Here is a 19,468-nt window from a genome sequence, read left to right as displayed (position 1 = left end):
ATTTGTATCGGCCAATTTAAATATCCAGGTGTAATGTGGTGATAGCGTGTCAGTTTTGCAGAATGCTGCCGGTGTAACCTCGGGAGCATATTCACATGATTTATGGTCCTGTCGAGGTAAATTTCCTCTCTGATCTCTAGACCAAATGCACTCCTTCACCACAAACTGTACAGTAACTCTGGGGCATTCCCCGACACCCAGCATTCCTAGCTAACATGGAAAAAAGGAGGGAAAGAGGTGAGATATGCAGCCTGAATTACGAATGCATTACCGGCATTAAGTAACTCATATGTGCCAGGAGTGAGAGCCTTAACAGAGCTTGGGTTAACTGAAAATGCCAGTTATTTTAATATATAGCTTTGGAAATTAAAGTTGGGAATTGTAAATGAAAAATGGCTTCCTCTTCACAGATCAAAACAATTTTTAACATTTTTGTCTTATCAGAGTTCCCCAAATAAGTACTCTCATTCTCCTGCGCCTCCTTTTAAAGCCTGGACCAACATCCGAAGTATGTTTCTAATCTTCGAAGCATTGGCCTTGTCTGTGTTTGTCTTAAGCTTTCAGGAGTCAGACGCGATGCAGTCTTACAGGAGGCATAGCAGTGAAGCACTTTGACTGATATTTTTTATGTCAGCACTGGATGCAGCTTGTGCAGGCCACCACCCATAGGCATTTGTTCTATTGCACAATGGTAGCTAGTAAGGTGAGAGGAGCCAGGCAGAATGATAATAATGATTTCAGCTCGTCATTATAGCTCGAACTGCTCATGTGTCGGCAAGTGTTTCATCATGGTCGAGGTAAACGGGACAGTCATCCTCATTTAACTCTCCAGATCATGATTTTGATTTGGTCACTAGAGATGCACCATTTCATCTTTTTTGCTACTGATACTGGGTTTTGAGTATCAAATTAGTATCAGTTAAAAGTGTTAATATTTTATTGTCATGATATTACAGATCAATTATCAGTTATATCTATTGATAAACTCTTGTATGAATATTTAACAAGGATCACTGGACTATTCTGCACTGAATATCCTTGGGTATGTGCCAGGCTTTAGATTACATCAATATAAACAACTCACATGAAGTGATCTGATCATTACAACTGTTAGATCTTATTTTTTAAAGGGGCTAGATGCAAGTTAGTCATTTTATACTCACTACTGCCACCTCAGGTCTTATGCGTAACTGCAGCTTCTATATTAAGCTCGTGCATGACGGCACTTCGGACCCGAATTAACACCTTTTTGAGTGACAGTGCAGGATTTTAGAGGCAGTTGTGGTGGATAAGTCTGGGCTCATTCTACATTAGGACATGGCTGGAACATGTAGGGGGGTGAAAATACTTAGTTTTAACATTTTTAAACTCCGTATAGTCCCATCCATCCATCCATCCATCCATCCATTTTCTTCCGCTTTATCCGGGGCCGGGTCGTGGGGGCAGCAGTCTCAGCAGAGATGCCCAAACTTCCCGATCCACACACACCTCCTCCAGCTGTTCTGGGGGGACCCCGAGGCGACACCAGGCCAGCTCGGAGACATAGTCCCACCACCGTGTCCTGGGTCTTCCATGAGGCCTTGTCCCACTAGGACATGCCTGGAACACCTCCCGCGGGAGGCGACCAGGAGGCATCCGGAACAGATGCCCGAGCCACCTTAGCTGGCTCCTTTCGACGTGAAGGAGCAGCGACTCTACTCCGAGCTCCTCCCGGGTAACTGAGCTCCTCACCCGATCTCGAAGGGTGCGCCCAGCCACCCTGCGAAAGGAAACTCATTTCGGCCGCTTGTATTTGCGTATAGTCCCTTTAAACTAAAACACAAACACTTGGCTTTAGCAGTCAGTGGCCAATTTTATTTTATTAGGCTACTTTAGGTATTTCTATCACAGTTTCTGTCCCAGCCTTGATTAGTTGACGTTAACATTATCTAACATCTGCTAGCTTTAGCGCACTGATGCTAACCGCGGCATTTTGCACAGCGATCAAAAATACATTCACGGAGGTTAAATCTAACTTTTGCGATTTAATTCTTAGCTTTAAAATGATATACAGCATGTCCAAATTCATTTAGATGTAGGTGGTTAAAGTTGTGTTTTTAAGGCATTGAGAACCAAAACTGGTATCGGTTCAGTATCGGATCAGTATCGAGTATCGGATCGGTGCATCCCTAGTCAGGACCTTGCAGGACTAGAAGTGAAGAACATGCAGACTCCACACCCATTTTTGTGTTGATAAACTTTCACTCACTTATCTTTTTTTTTTCCCTTCTTCCAACAGTTCGTGTGCACGGTCATAGCCATCCTGCTGCACTACTTCTACATGTGCACGTTCGCCTGGATGTTCGTGGAGGGGCTGCACATCTACCGAATGCTGACCGAGATGAGGAACATAAACCACGGACACATGCGCTTCTACTACGCCATCGGCTGGGGCATCCCTGCCATCATCACCGGTGAGGCAACATGCCTTTAATCTAGTGTCATCGGGCCAAAAACACGTTGAGACTCGCGCGGTGCTGAGATGCTCTGATCCTCGTGGGAAACTTATTTAATGCAGAACAAAACAATTTGAATTGACTCCAGGCTGTCAGAATAAAAGATTGCAATTAACACATTTCATTTATATTGAGCCAAAAGATGTCTTGGGATACCTTTTTTTTTTCCATTGCAAAACTTTAGGCTTAAATATTTACATTTCTTCCTATACTAATAGTTATTTGTATGTTCACTCATGCACAGGTACAGTTCTATTAAAGGGGCTAGATGCAAGTTTGCCATTTTATACTCACTACTGCCACCTCAGGTCTTACGTGTAACTGCAGCGTCTATATTAAGCTTGTGCATGACGGCACTTCGGACCCGAATTAACACCTTTTTGAGTGACAATGCAGGATTTTAGAGGCAGTTGTGAACAGGTCTGGGCTCACTCTACACCTTAGGACATTGTCGGAACATGTAGGGGGAGGAAAATACTTAATTTTAACATTTTTAAACTCTGTATAGTTGTTTTAAATTCTGACTTCAACACCCATTCTGACACTGTAGATCTTTTTCTGTTTGGCCCTATTCGATACGCTTCAAGATTAATGTAGTGATTAATGGCTTTGCATTGCATGGACTTGTTGCTGTAGGATCTAATGCCAGATAATCTTACTCCGTTGGCATTCGAGTGTGACGCACATTCGGACTTGCTTTTTTCAAACGTACTTTGTGCATCACGTGTTTCTAGGTCTCGCAGTTGGCCTGGACCCACAAGGCTACGGAAACCCCGATTTCTGCTGGTTATCTGTCAATGACACTCTCATCTGGAGCTTCGCTGGACCCATCTTTGTCGTCGTCCTGGTACGTGCGCTCCAATGATTAAAACGATGTAGACGAACGCACACTCGACGTAATTGCCGTTCTTTGCTTCAGGTGAACATAGTGATCTTCATCCTGGCAGCCAAAGCGTCTTGTGGCCGCAGACAAAAGGCCGCGGAGAAATCGAGGGCGATGTAAGTTCACGCTTTCATCACACAGCTTGATCCCACACGAGTAAAACGCATGTGCAAAACTAAGCATTTGATCTGACTGGTGTTTATTTGATTCTCTTTTTCAGTCCCGCTCTCCGTACAGCGTTCCTTCTGCTGTTGCTCATCAGCGCCACCTGGATGTTGGGCTTAATGGCGGTGAACAGCGACGTGATTCTCTTCCACTATTTGTTCGCCGGATTCTGCTGTCTCCAGGTAGGATATTTATATTTTGTTTTCAGGTGTACGTTGTTTGACTGAACCTCTTAAACCCTCCTTAACCATATGCGTTCCCTCCCGTTCTGATTTACCCGAATCTTTAAGGCCAGTGTAAAGCCTAATTTGAAAGCTAAGACCTACAAAACTCGTCTAAACTGATCTTTTTCCTCACGTCACGTTTTTCACAGATTTTGCTTTTTGCTTTTTTGGTGCGTTTTCGTCAATTTTTTTGAATATATTTTCATCTCTTCTTGTTACTTTTCTGTTTTGAGGCTTTTGTTGCGTTTTCATCACACATTTGTGTCCCTTTTTCATCACTTTTTTGTAACTTTTCTGTTATTTTTTGTCACTTTTCTATCACTCTTTTGTTACTTTTCTTGGTCACGTTTTTGTAGCTCTTTTATTCAATTTTCATCCTTGTTTTCGTCAAATTTTTGTTGCTTTTTTCAAGAGGCTTTGGGCAAAGCCAAACTGGAGAAGATGAGCTCTGTTCAGGTCTGGGTTAAAGGGACAAGATAGAAGTTGTCATGTCATTTTATACTCACTACTGCCACCTCAGGTCTTACGTGTAACTGCAGCTTCTATATTATGCTCGTGCATGACGGCACTTCGGACCCGAACAACTTTTTGAGTGACAGAGCAGGACTTTAGAAGCAGTTGTGGTGAATATGTCTGGGCTCATTCTACACATTAAGACATGGCTGGAACATGTAGGGGGATGAAAATACATAATTTTAACATTTTTAAAATCTGTATAGTCCCTTTAAGAGGTATAAATATGTATGACTTGTTTTGAATGTTGTGTATCTTTATTTCCAGGGAGTTTTCATCTTCTTCTTCTTTGTGATCTTCAACGCTGAGGTCAGGAAAAACCTCAAGAACATCTTCACTGGAAAGAAGAGCATCCCGGACGAGGCCAGTACCACTCGGGCCTCTCTGCTCACTGTGAGTACACACATAATAACATTTGAATCTGAGCATCCTTAACTTTGATTTGATCTGTGCGGAGCATCGAGGTGTAACATTTCTGCGTTCCCCACAGCGCTCCCTGAACTGTAACAACACGTACCACGAGGACGGACTGTACCGCTCAGGTTATGGTGAATCCTCTGTGTCTCTGGACAGCACGCTCAGGTCAGCCAAGAGCCGCAGCAGCTACCTGGCATACGCACTCAGGTACACCCCCCAAAACACTGACCGCATGGCTGCTTCTACTACCAATACCTGTTGTTTTGTGTGTATGCGCCACGCTCGCTTTGGGCTTTTTAAATCACCACTATTTGTATACTTTCCTTGCATGCAATGGAGCCACTCACTCATGAACTAAAAATGGTGATAAACTAGATACATACATCATAGTTTTATGTGCATGTTGCGGTCGAGCACGGCTTGTCTGGGTTTTTTTCTGGCGTGTGATGTTGTGGATTCAATTTGTCCTCAATTTTTTTCTGCCCTTGAAATATGTTTTTATATTAAGATTGGCTGCATGAATTACAAAGCAAAGGTTTGGCAATGCATGGTGCTGGGTTGAGCTGACCTACATATATACATACAAAAATATGAATATATACATACTTATCTTATAAGACAGAATAATACCTATACTTGCTACTTGTTTTTTTTCCGTTTATGAGTGTATATTTGTTAATAATAAGGGCCCTTGTCACACACAATCAGGTCAGCGTGAAGGGATTTACAGATACAGATGCATTAAAGCAGTACTAAGTAACTTGTTTACCTTAATAAATCCTTTTCGAGGGTCTCTCATCTCCCCCTGGTGTCTCTTGGCCAAAAAAACACAATTACAACTTCGCTGCCACTGGGTCAGAGCCACCAATACACACTAGTGGAATCACGAAGATCACACTTAAACAGTATTTACAGCCAAGTCTGAATAAAACACATTGATCTCCATTGTGTCACTGGATGTACAATATCCCTCTCTCCCTTTTCTCTCTTTCCTGTCAGTGCTGTATTTACTCTCACAGAGAATTAATAAGTTATGCTATGACACCTGCAGTGGCGCTTATGGCCTCTAGGGGCACGAGTTACTTAGTACTGCTTTAAGATTGGCTGCATGAATTGCAAAGCAAAGGTTTGGCAATGCATGGAGCTGGGTTGAGCTGACCTACATATATACATACAAAAATATGAATATATACATTCTTATCTTATAAGACAGAATAATAATACCTATACTTGCTACTTGTTTTTTCTGTGTATGAGTGTATATTTGTTAATAATAATGTCACACACAATCAGGTCATAGTGTACAAAACACAATCTGTCCAATTTTCCCATTAATAGTGAAGACAATTGAAAGTTGAAGAATAATTGGAGATTATACATGTATAATATAAACTTCTTTGTTAAATTGATTTTGTGCAGCCCTGCTCGCAGCAATGAATAATGGGTTCTCACTGGTGTAAGCTGTAGTTTGAGACCTTTTTACATAACCCAGGTGAGGCCTGACTGTGTGCCTCGCTCATAAAACTGTCAAGGGGTAACTGGAGCTCGCTCTGGGGTCAAGTCTAACCTACGACAATCAGAATCAGAATCAGGATAGGTTTTATTGCTATTTTCAGTGAACAGTTTCACAAACGAGGAATTTTCTTTGGGGCAAAATGTGCAACATGAAACATAAAACTTGGTAGAAATACAGCAAACTATTAAAGCTTTAAAACTATTAGGTCTTGCATAAAAGTATATAGGATAAAATATCGATGTAACACAGAACAACAGTGTGAATGGATTTACAGATACAGATCCATTAAGTATTAGGAGCAGATATGAGTGTGGATATACCACATAGTGCAAAAGAGCAGTGCAAGTGGCTGGAACAGGTTATAATGTGTTCATGAGTCGGATATAGAGTGGTGTTCATGAGTCTGAGTCCGGAGGGGACAAACTCCAGGACGAGAAGGGTCAGCTGTGATCCGACCTACACGCCCGCAGGTCCTGGAGGTCACAGAGAGTTTGGGGGAAAGAGGCCAAAGATTCCGTATGAAGATCTGGAGGAATTTTTTGTGTGATTTAGAGATAAGACTGTACCTTTTCATGTCTTAGCAGTTTGTTGGCAGCAAATCTGATTTTTCCATTAATTTCACTTTGAAAACTCACAACACAAGTGAGTCCAACAGCAAACTTGTTTTTCTGCTATCTCAGTCCAACCTGTGTAAGCTTACAAAGCATTGATTTTTTTTTTCTCCTCCTAATGCATTTCTGCGTTATTTCGGTTGCCATTTTGGGGTGTTAAAAAGTGGATGCCTGTCTAGACTTGAGGGTTTTTTCTTTAGTCCCTCTACCTGAAATCTGCTGGCTCTGGCAAGCTGGCAGTCCCAAGACTTAATACAGTATAGAGAGGCTTCTCTTTCCTTCTATGCATCCCAATCATGGAATCTTTGCCTTGGGACCTCAGTTGGTATTTCGAAGCCAAAAGTAAAAGACTGCTCTTTTCGATATGTTTCTTTTAACTCATTTTTGTACGTATTTATTACTTGAAATGTTTATTTTCTCTGTTTGTGTGTCATCTTATTGACACCTGAGGCACTTTGAGTTGTACGTGTGCGTGAAAGCAGCTCTATACATGTATGTTTTTATGTAGGGAGGAGGCGGGACAGAAACCCAGCGTCTCATCAGGAACAGCTAAAGGACACACAGACCTGGACGGACCACTCTTCCATCGAAATGGGACAAAAGGAGACGGTGAGCATACTATTTATGTACATTTAAAGCCACACTGTGTAAAATTTTACCCCAAAAAATAAAATTGAAATACAAGCATTTATTTCATGACAGATATTTCTATCATTGAAAAATACCTCATCCATGTACGAACAAACATGTGCCTTTGCTGTGGGCGGCTCAGAAATGACTGTAACTTTGCCTTGAGTGGGTGTGTCTAAAGCTCGTTTCCATGGAGACGTTGACTAAAGTCAGCAGAATTTGAGATTTCAATAGTTTAGGTTCTGATCCAAATCCATTCTTTGATTACCCACTGTAAAAATAGCATTTTCTGTGCTGAGCTGGTCATTGGGAGCATGTTTTGTACCGATGGTAACAGTGTAGTCCAAAATGTTACGCAGTGTACCTTTAAGTTTATAAAGTAGTTATGAAAGTGCAAAAATAGGGGGAATAAAGACCTGCTTGCATGATCATTCTTTTCCTTGTTTTTGTCTGCTGCAGACTCGGACTCTGACAGTGAGCTCTCAGGCGATGAGAACAGCTCCTCCTACGCCTCGTCCCAATCGTCTGACAGTGAAGACGACGACATCGATGTCAAACCACAGTGGAACAATGAGAGGCCCATTCACAGCACGCCCAAAGGTACCAAATAATATGACTTTACCCGCGCTATTACAAATAATAAACAAGTAAACTATTATTGTTCATACAAATTGTGGCAAACCCTATCTATGGATCCAATGTCTATGAACACAAGGGGGGAAAGGTGCTCAAAGGTGCTAAAACTATTATTATTACTCAAAAACTGTGTCATTTGTGTCGTACTGTATTGCACAGAGGTAACATCCATCTGTGAGTGGTGAGGGTCTAACCACAAATCGTATCTGTCTTGCCTTTTCCTCCAGCTGATTCGAATCACGTGAAGCCCTACTGGCCTTCGGAGATGAACACTGCCAGTGACAGTGAGGATCCCGGAGGTCTCGACCGGTTACGAGTGGAGACTAAAGTGAACGTGGAGCTCCACTCAGACAATAAACTGAACCAAACGGCAGACAGAGACACGCCTCAGCCCAAAGAAACACCCACGAAAGAAACTCCCACCACACAGTCCAACAGCAACCACCAGCCCGAGCAGCGGAAAGGTCAGGCCACTACCGTAGAAAAGCCTTACTTACCGCCATACTCCCAAACATACGATCTTGGGGAGGAAAGAAAGAAAGGAAACACCAAGACTAACCCAGGGCTGAACCAGTTCTTGAGTAAAAAAAAAAAAAAGTATAACTCTGGTTCAATAGCCTACTTATACTGTACTGAGAGTCACAGATTTGTTACTAAGGTATTAGGTTGGTATGGCGTACTCATTTCTCCAATATCTCATCCAATTGCTTTAAAACAAATTAGTTAGGTAGTTGTACTGTGTTAATTGTAGAGTTAAACCTTACTGAGACTGATATGCGCCTATGGGATTGTTAAGTGATGATGTCATTGCTCTACTTCCGGGTCCAATGGAACTTGAACCCCATTCACTATAATGGGATTTTGTTCATTGAAACCTGCTATAGAGACGACTATGAGGCTCCTTTTAAACATCTGATCACACAGATGATCCATACAGAGTGAAGGATTATTTTAAATATAAAAATGTCTTCATTTTGCCTGGAGAAATGGTGAGATATACAGATAAAACTCTGAAAATTACAATATAATTCAAAAGTTAATTTATTTCTGTAATTCAATTTAAAATGTGAAACAAATATATGATATAGACTCACATGCAAAGTGAGATATGTAAGCCTTTGTTTGTTATAATTGTGATGATTATGGCTTTACAGTCCATTTTCAACATTTTCAAATTTTATGAGATTTTTAATTATGGGTTTTAACAAACTGTGAGCCATAATAATCCAAATTATAACAAATAGAGCATACATATCTCACTTTGCATGTAATGAGTCTTTCTTAGAGTTTCACAGTTTAAATTGAATCACAGAAATGAATGCACTTTTTAACAGTATTCTAATTTTCCGCATTTCATCTGAATATCTCACCATTTCTCCAGGCTAAATGAAGATATTGGAGTATGGAAAAATATTCTGATAATTGATGTCAGAAAAGCATAACTCAAGAAAATCTGAAGTAAAAGTAATATTGCTGTGTGATCAGTTGTCTAAAAAGAGCGTTGTGGTCGGCTCTTTAGCAGGTTCAAATCAGCGAAATCCCATCTAATTTACCACGTTTCACCTGTATTATTCTAATTAGGTGTAAAACAGTTGTTGGCCTTTTATCTGTTGTTATTTCAGCAGGAGATTAAAGATAAAGGTGTGTGTTTTTGCTGTGTTTGTCTATGGAAATCTCAACTGTTTGGACCCGGAAGTAGCTTATTATTGTGTGTGGTGTCACACTTAGCGAACGTACAGGATGACCCGGTGTGGACTTTGAATTGAAATATAATGAATATCTCTAACTTTAAATTGCAGGTATCCTAAAGAACAAGATCAGCTACCCTCCTCCGCTGACAGACAAAAACATGAAGAACCGCTTGAGGGAGAAACTCAGTGACTATAACTCCCCGACGATCACCTCTCCCCCTCCCATCAATAACAACAGCAGCTCATCTCCCCCCGGCTCGGTCAACATCATGACCCCCACCTCCAGGACGCCCTCCGTGACCTCTGACACAGGGCGCCCCGGTAACCACGACAACAGTGTCAGCGTCACCGGGAACAACGGCACAGGAAATCACGGCAGCAGCATCCCCACCGGAAACCACAGCAACAGCACTAAAGTCAAACCGCCCATCGCCCCGCGGCCGCCCATCACGTTTGGACACCCCCCACCGGCCATTTACAGGGAGACCAACGGGGGCGTGGCCATGCACTTGAAGTCCGGGACGGTCAACGGGGGCAACGAGTCGGACTCAGAGTAAGTGATGGAGGTTTGAATAAATCTTACTGTGATCTTTTTTTTATTATAGTATATAGTTTTTTGAACCTTTACCCTTTACCCCCACCTGAACCGAGCACATGTTCTCCAGTTTGGCTTTACCCAAATCTAAAAGTGTCTTGGAAAAAAAACAGCAAAGTAGTGATGAAAACAAGGATGAAAACACAACAAAACACGACTAAAAAGTGATGAAAAAGTGACCCAAAAAACTGCTGGAAAAGTGACCAAAAAGCAGCAAAAACATGACTAAAGTGATGTAAAAGTGACAAAAACTGACCCAAAAAAAGGATGAGAAAGTGAAAAAAGTGGCAAAAAAGCAGCAAAAACATAAAAAGTGATAATAAAGTGATGAAATAAAGTAATAAAGTTTTGAAAAAGTGACAAAAAAGTGACAAAAAAGTGACAAAAAAGTGACAAAAACATGACTTAAAAGTGATAATAAAGTGATAATAAAGTGTCAGAAAAGTGATGAAAAAGTAGCAAAAAAAAGTTTAAAAAAAGAAGAGACAAACGTACCTGAAAAGCTACAATAACGCATCAAAAAAGAGACAAAAACGTCACAAAAAAATGGCAAAAACGTCACCAAAGCGCCAAATAGGCAATGGAAAAAAGTGGAAAAAAGGCACAGAAGAGCGACAAAATAGTGGCAAGAAAATATCAAAGAAGCGACAAAAACGTGAAAACAACAACACAATAAAAAAAGCGACAAAAACACGACAAAAAGTGGCAAAAACGTGATGTAAAGGCAAAAAAGAGTGACAAAAAAGCGACGAAAAACATCAAAAAACAAAGTTACAATCAGTTTTGTAGGTCTTAGCTTTCAAATGGGGCGTTACATTAGACTGTAACCCCGGTCATAAAGCTTCTGAGATTCAGGTAAAGCGGAACTGGAGAAAATGTGCTCATTTAAAGCGGTTAAGTGTCATGCATTAGTTGATTGTAAAGTCAACTAATGAAATAGGCACGGACCTGAAGCGTGTAAGTGTTTTGTTTGATCCAACTTTATGCGTAGACAATAGAAGAACAGTGGACAAAATCTTTTAATATTCCCGCTAAAACATGTGCAATAGGCCAATAGACAACGAATGATAATGAGAACAAACAAACAAACAAACAACTATAGTAATCAATAATACAATTATCTGGTCTACACATATTGGTCAAAGTTATCTGTTTTCACTTCCCCGTATATCTATTAAGAAAAATGTTGAAATAGTTTACTATATTAAAGATCGCTGACTAGTCGACTGCAAAAGCGTTTATAATTTGCAGCCTTTCATTCATACAGTCCACTCTTCCCCTCTTGTCTCACTCTCACACTGCATGATAACCCCTTGTGTTTTAACTCACCGAGCATGTCTTCCCTTTGTTTTTCCTCCCACCCCCTGCAAACCCACTTCCTGTTCACCTGCACTGCCCCTCCTCCCCTGCGCCCCGACCACCGCCTCATAACAACATAACAGTGACAGTAACGAGACTTCCATCTGACCAATAGGAAAACGCAGACCAGCCTGCCATTGTGAGAGGAAGACTACTCAATAAGAAAGAAAGAGGGGCTGGAAGAGGCTGACGATCGGGTCGAAGAAGAGACACCCGGTCCAGCCAACGCGCCCCTTGTTTTTTTTGGAAAGCAGTATTAATCGACTTGAAAGAGCGAGAATCAAGTTTTGACGATATGTTCAGTAAATAAAGGGAAACGTAGTGGACTGCACTGCGAGAGAGGATGTGCCAAAACCACTACAGGAAATGGGAGGACAGCAAACAGGAAGTAGTCCTGATCGACGCTCTCGTGGCTCTAACGCTAAGAACTTAAAACGTTTTCTCATGAAGAAGATGTTTGGTACACAAAGATTTCACAGAAGTTGCTACAAAAGCCTTTGGGAGGCGTGTGCACTGCTTGGACATTGTGACCGTGCATGTTCCTCCTCAAACACTGTCAATGGGCACAGAGAAAGTGGACAAAGCGTGTAATTTACTTGTAGATATTGTTGAATGTGAAGATGATATTATTTTGTTTTTCAACAAAAGTAAGGACAAAACAGAACAGCCTTAGAGGTGAACTTACATTGGCTTTGTCTACACTTTTGCATTTTTATTATTTTATTATTTCATTTTCAACACTGCATAGTGAGACTGCACAATGCGGTAGATTCCTCAACCACATTTTTGTGTGACAAACATTTTAATAATTAAGTTAAATGGATGTTCAAATTGCCCATGTAAGGTGCTATTGTTGTGTTTTTGTCAAGTTTCTCTGTTATTAAGACTGTCAGGCTATAATTGACAAAACACACAAAAATGTTAACATTAAATGGAAGTAACTAACTTTTTTTCCGAACAAAGAAAGCAGATGTGAACATGTCTTTGCATTCATTCTTACATCCTGTAATAGTGTAATTTAATGATCAAAACAAATGTGCCTGTAATATAAATGCATTAGTGTTGACAAAGCCTGCATTAGCATGTCAATAATTGATCAGTGTGTGCCTTCGTCCCAAAGAGAGGCCTTACACAGTATCAGCTTGAAGTGGACCTTCAGAGGCTACGTAACGCAATGTTGTCCATGAATGTAACGCACACAGCCCGGTTGAACACCATTGCTGTACAGTGAGTACAGCCGTTTGAGTTTTGAGCACAACGAATCTGAAGCCTCTTTTTCCAGTGTCCAGTGTGTTTAAGTTTAGGTCTGCCCCGATCCGCACTCACTAGGAAGCCAAAGTCACATTTTTAACAAGTAGGAGCTTGAAAAAAACAAGCATACTTTTCATCTTTTCATCTGTAGGTGTAATTTATTCTCTTCTCTGACACAGAATGCGTCCATAGTAGAAAATAAAAGTGGTACACAAGATGGGTATTAAAGTACTATTAAAGTTGAATATACTGTTGACGTTGAATAAGACTGTTATTTTTGGGTTCATTTTACCTGGAGGTTGCAGCATTGAAGGATAGGTCAAATGCAGAGAATGAATTTCCCTACAAGAATCAATAAACAGAAGCTTTTTCAATTCTATGGAGTTGGGGGGGAAAGATGAATAAGATTAAGAAACATGAAAAGATTAAAAACAAAACATTGTATCAGGAATAATTGCAAATATTTTGTTTACATAATGTTTTTAAAAAATAAGGGTAAAATCTTCGTGGATTAAAACTCTGCAAACCTGCAAGTCTTTTCTGAAGTCTTGCTGCTCCTGGATACGTTTGAAATGAACACTGTGAACTGAATCTAGAATATAAATGATGAACTCAATAACAATACCTGTTTGCATTTTCTAAAGTTTTTGAGCCCGTATCTGTGCACCACATTCCCCTTTCAGGTGAATGAATCAATGTTTGTTTTGACCTACTGATGACAACTCTCTAAGTCTTCCATTAAAAGTGTGTTTAGAAAAGTGTGTAGGTCCAGCTCCTGTTTATCATCTTGCAGCTCTTCAGTTGTACAAACCGCATTGTTTTGGCCTAATGTGATGCTGTTCATACATGATCTTTTTGTATTGATTTAAGACACTGGAAATGTTTTGTAAAATAATGTATATTTATTTTTTATGGTTTTAAAAACACTGATAAGAACAGATGTGACTGTAAAATTAAAGGTGTCATTCATTTTTTATCCATTTTCTTCCTTTTATTGAGTCTAAGGCTATTACTATTTCTAAGTTGCAACATGAAATGTTTCACAATAAACAATAGTCTCTCAGAAACAAAACACAATTCACTTAATACTATTAATACCTTTAATTTGTAATGCACTTTACATGAAAATCTCAAAGTGCTATAACACAAGTGATAAGTGACAATTAAGTCAAATTATAATAAAGGCCGACATTTGTCTGTGAACAGCACTGTCCTATCTTAAATGTATTAAAGGTATTATCATGGACCTACCTCAAAATTATAAGAGGGCAGCTTATCTCACTGTACACTATGAACACCCCAAGGTGATTGCAAACTGCATACGATGGTAAGCTGTATCTGCATATATGAGGCTACCTGATGTAGGACCATTTTTGTGAATGTTAATTCAACAGTAATACATAAATCTTATGGGCGATGGTGGCTCAGTAAGTTGTGTGTTGTAGTATAATGTTGCAGATTATATATATATCGTTGTGTCTCTGGGCAAGACACCTTACCCACCTTGCCTCTTTGGATGCGAATGAGGGGATGGTGGTGGTCCGACATCATTTATTCTTCACTTGCCATGCTGTTGCCAGCAATTGGCATCATCTGCATATTCTGGCTTGCTCCTTTGAAAAAAAAAAAGTGAGCAGTTTCTGTAGAGGGTATTAGACATAATCACACAACAGAGCGGCAGTCGCCTGGCGAGTTATTGTGAACAGTCCCAGTGAAAGGTTAGATAGAAGAGTAAGGTTTCACACAAGCTGATCGGTGTTTAGCTGTCATGGCAACCCAAGCCAAGCCAGGCTTGCACTCAAGTGGCATAACAGGGATCATATGAGCAACAGGTTCAAGAAGAAGGGACTAGAACTCCTCAAAATCTGTATCCTTGAACAAACGTACCAGCAACAGAACTTAATATACATAAAATGTATACTTAGTGTATTTTTTTCTTTGGAACCACCCAGAATAAAATCCAACTCCCAGCAGATAGAGGCACTATTCCACGCACCATTGAATGGAACAAAGGAAAAATGTTTGGATAACAATCTGGTGTCAAAAATATATTCTGACCATTTAAAGAGACTAAGCATAATGTAACAATCATTTGTCAATAGTCATGTCTTCCTTTCGTAGTGTGAAGAGCTGACCACACGCACACATCGGCCTAATAGCTTATCAATGAACCGCTCCCGTCGCCTTTATCTCTTCCCTTCACAGTCAGGGCAACTAAATAATTCAGACTTTAAGAGAACCACAGTTGGCACCGGGGACGAAAGATCCACAAGTCATTCTGGATTAGGACGATGTAACACTGCCATCTATCGACAATGAAGGAGAGGTGCATTAACGCTATAACAGGCTTTATCCAAATAGGCAACTGTCTAGTGGTTCACTCATACTTCGAAGAGTACTGGGCTGAAAACCCGAACCAACTGAACTGAAGTACAAATACTGAGGTTACAATAATGATGATGATTTACTGATATTATTGGGGGAAATCCTTCACAAATATTTTAATTATCCCTTTCCTCCCAAAATTAGGAGAGAAAATTCAAGGCTGCTGAATAAAAAATATGCAAAAAGGAAAGAAACCCTGCAGAATCTTTGTCCAATGGAGTCTGTTTTGCAACTGCAGCGCTCTCATTCTCATTTTGTCCAACTGTTGACTCTGAAGTTGCATAAGGAGAGCGTGGTTGTGCAACACACAGAAAATGCTGGTTTGGGATTAAGCGGTTTGTTAAACGATTAACCAGCGCAGAGAAAGGATTTGGGGAAACCTCATAAGACTGGTCAGAGATAAGTGAATAAACCGCTGCTGTGGAATGGCATAACACCATGGACTCTGTGTACTTGTTATATAGTTCAACACAGCTGGCTCTATGGATTGTTATATTTTCTACTTAAAACCAGAACCTTTCCATGTTAAGGGTTGTCTGCATAAAGCATGCATTTCTTTTGTTTAGTCAAAATAAATCAAGTCTTCTTTTCTTTTATCTGTCATATTAGGAGGTGAAAGTGGTGAAAGAAATACCACACTGACTCAAAGCCATATACCACACTGACTCAAAGCCATAGTGGTTTACAATTCACTCTATAAATAGAAGAATGTACAAGCAGTTAATAAAATATCGTTGACTGATTGTAGCTTTAATGAGACATCTCCAGCTCGTCTTCATGGAGATGTCGACTAAAGGCAGCCATACAGAATGGAATCGCCCATATTTGGTCATGTTTGAAAACAGTTACGGGGGAAAACAAGGTGGAGAAAAATCTAAACTTTCTCTAATTATTCAAAAACTACTTTAACAAATGCTGAATTATTAATACAGTTTTCTACTGAATAAAGATACAAAGACATTGGGGAGGAGCAAAGTGGTTCAACAACCCAAAAATACCTAAATAACGGAGAATGCTAACATGATGCTTCATGTTAGCATCGTGGAAATGCTAACGCTAGCCAGCACTAGCTACGATTTCCGTTTTTTTCCCTTCTACAGAACAATCTACTTTGAAAAAATATCCATATGGACCCGATTTAGACTTGACTTTATTTGTGTGTGATAAATAACTTCCATCAGAACATTGCTAAAAAGAGTGAAAAATTGTGTTTCCCAAAATTGTGTTTTCCCCATCGGCGAAGCCACGCCCCCTTCTATGACGAGATGCCGTCTGTATCTATATGACATTTAAATAAGATAGGCCCTCATCCAAATCCATTGTCTAGTTGGTCATTAGGAGCATGTTTTGTATCAGTGGCAACAGAATCCAAAATGTTTCGCAGTGTTCCTTTAAAATTTACTTAGTAAAGTAAACTCAAAATGAATACAGTTTGTATTTAAATTTACTTAAACTTAAAGGGACACTGCATAACATTTTGGACTACACTGTTGCCATTTGTGCAAAACATGTTTATATTGACCAGCTCGACACAGAAAAATACCATTGCTGCAGGGAATAATCAAAGAATGGATTTGGATGAGGACCTAACCAATTTAGATCTCAAAGTCTACTGACTTTAGTCACATCTCCGTGGAGATGAGCTGGAGACGAACCCACTCTTGGTAAAGTTAATGTCTGTTTGTACATTTATGAGGTATTTTTCCAATAATGAAATGACCTATCATAAAATAAATGCTAGTATTTCAATTAAATTTATAAGTAAATTTCTACGCGGTGTGCCTTTAAACTTATACTAAAACTAAATACGCAAAAAAAAGTGTGCTTTCCACCAATATACAGTAAACACGCTGGAAAATCCCAGCTCTGTTCATAGTAGCAGACATTTGCCTAAACAAATTGCTTCAGCGCTTCCTTTATATCTGTGAGACAACAACATGTCTCTTTATAACAAATCCTGCACACAGAGAATCGTGCAACAACATTTACCAAATGCTCTATTACAGGTAGGCAGTACTGTACTTTTAATACTAGACTTTTAATCATTTTTGAGGTGACACTAAAAAAATGTGTCCCTGACATTTTCCCCAGTTCAGTTTTACCCAAATCTAAGAGCGCCTTGACTGGAGCCAGTGCAACGCCTCATTTGAAAGACCTACAAAGCTGATCTCAGATTTTTGTTGCAGCATTTTTGTCACATTTTTGTTGTGTTTTCGTATATAGGTTTTTTGCCGTGTTTTTGCCGTTTTCTGTTGCTTTTTCACTGCTTTTTAGTCACTCTTTTGTCACTTTTTGTTGTGTTATTGCTGCTTTTGTGGCGTGTTGCCTTATCATCACTTTTTCCATCACTTTTAATCATGTTTTGTCCATTTTTAATTGTATTATTGTTGTTTTTCCGGTGTGTTTTCGTAGCTATTTTGACACTTTTTTCCAGGGGCTTTTAGGTTTGGGCAAAGTCAAACTGGAGAAAATGTGCTCGGTTCAGGTGGGGGTTAAGAGATTCTGTTATATTCTGAACAACATGCTGCTGGTGAGTTCACTGGGGCCATGGCAGTACGAGGACGTGCCTCATTGATAGTCTGACTGCAGAAAGTACTGGTGACTTACGTACTTCCCTGTAATCTGTGGTCTCATCTACATAGGCCGAAAGTCAGCTCACTCCTGTTTCACCCCCACATGCACAGAGTCTCTCTCTCGCTGTGTGTTCCTGTGCCGCTCCACGACGTGTTAATCCTCTATCTGGGTGTAGAGGCAGCATGAATGTACAGCTGAGGACAGTTTTGTCCTGTTGCAGACGACCAACAGATCCTCCTAAAGGTCAACATGCAAAGGTCAGTGTTCAATAATAACAATTCATTTGAAACACTGTAACAATGCATGCGTCTGCTGTGGCGTATTTCTCTTATTGTTTATCTGTGGTAGACCCGCCCTATATCTTAATATTTTCCCTGAAAAGTTGAGCAGACTGACAGCACACATTTCATTTGTATTACACTTTATATAGGAAGTAAAGAAATTGCGACTGTTTGCTCACCAGCTTGTTTATTATTAGCTCATCACAATAATAGCTCGTCATTAAAAAAGCTGGTGAGCAAACAGTTGTGCGGATTTTTTGCTATATTTCTTTACTATCATTACTTTTTGATCCCACACAGTGGCTCAGGACTGGTGGATGTGCGCGTCTTCTCCTAAAAAAACGTTATATATGGAAAACACATCTCAAAGTGCACCAGATAAGAACAGTATATCAACAAAACATACACAAAACGCTTTACGAAATATGAAAGTCTGTAGCTTATTCTAACATCCGGTGTCCTGTGTACATTTATTTTAACTCGTCAGCATATTCCATTTCTTTTTCGAGGACTGGAATAAATGGGTGTCTGTTTAAGACTTCTTGGGAATGTTCTATCCGATGATTGAGTCTATTAGATTCACCAACATCATAATTCCAGTAACTTCAGCTCTTTTTTTCATTATTTACTTTATGTAAAAACGTTTTGACTTGGCATTTTTCTCAATTTCCTTTCTTTTTCTTCTATTTTTATGTGCCCTCTCTATTTTTTATTTTTATTCATCCTCTTTGCTTAAAATAGAAATCACGTTAATTCACTCTGGTGGTGATATTTCAACTGTATGAACTTAAAGGTGCACTATGCAACTTTTTATGCCAAATAATAAGTTGCGAAATTTAGTAAAATAACAGCCCTTTAGACCTTTATGTTCCTGCTTGCTCCTTCAATGTTGCAGCAAATGTTTCTGCATATAGCTACAAAGAATTGCTAATAACACTCATTGCATAAAAAGGTGCGGTACTGGGTGTCCTAATTTTCTGTGTTAGAATTTTTTTTGAGACTGGTTACTTTTGCTTTGGGGCTAGATTAGCAAATAAAACATTTCACTGCTGGTCTTCATGCAGTCTACGTCTTCTCAAGTTGGTTCCTCCACGTCGGCCACATCCAGGGGCGGACTGGGACTGATAAACATACCTGAATGCGCATTTCCACAAAGACATATTTTAACCTCTTACCCCCCACCTTGACTGAGTGCATTTTCTCCAGTTCGGCTTTACCCAAACCTAAACGCTTCTCGACTGG

The 19,468-nt window shown here is 39.9% G+C and overlaps 1 protein-coding gene across 1 annotated transcript in view; it reads left to right on the top strand.

The window, feature by feature from the left end:
• celsr1a (cadherin EGF LAG seven-pass G-type receptor 1a) overlaps window positions 1–12,283 on the top strand; it is a 109,446-nt gene extending 97,163 nt beyond the window's left edge. The window contains exons 26-36 of the mRNA XM_079551547.1: window positions 2,279–2,453; window positions 3,230–3,342; window positions 3,415–3,494; window positions 3,599–3,725; window positions 4,548–4,673; window positions 4,771–4,904; window positions 7,333–7,433; window positions 7,914–8,054; window positions 8,318–8,554; window positions 9,890–10,334; window positions 11,851–12,283. Coding sequence (XP_079407673.1) covers window positions 2,279–2,453; window positions 3,230–3,342; window positions 3,415–3,494; window positions 3,599–3,725; window positions 4,548–4,673; window positions 4,771–4,904; window positions 7,333–7,433; window positions 7,914–8,054; window positions 8,318–8,554; window positions 9,890–10,334; window positions 11,851–11,878 — 1,707 coding nt within the window. The 3' untranslated portion in view covers window positions 11,879–12,283. The remainder of the gene's footprint in view (window positions 1–2,278; window positions 2,454–3,229; window positions 3,343–3,414; window positions 3,495–3,598; window positions 3,726–4,547; window positions 4,674–4,770; window positions 4,905–7,332; window positions 7,434–7,913; window positions 8,055–8,317; window positions 8,555–9,889; window positions 10,335–11,850) is intronic.
• The last annotated feature ends 7,185 nt before the right edge of the window (window positions 12,284–19,468 follow it).

This window comes from Gobius niger (assembly GCF_951799975.1).
Source record: "Gobius niger genome assembly, chromosome: 2".
Classification (NCBI taxonomy): domain Eukaryota; kingdom Metazoa; phylum Chordata; class Actinopteri; order Gobiiformes; family Gobiidae; genus Gobius; species Gobius niger.
Note: the sequence above shows the minus strand (reverse complement) of the source record. Positions and strands in the feature narration are given on the sequence as shown.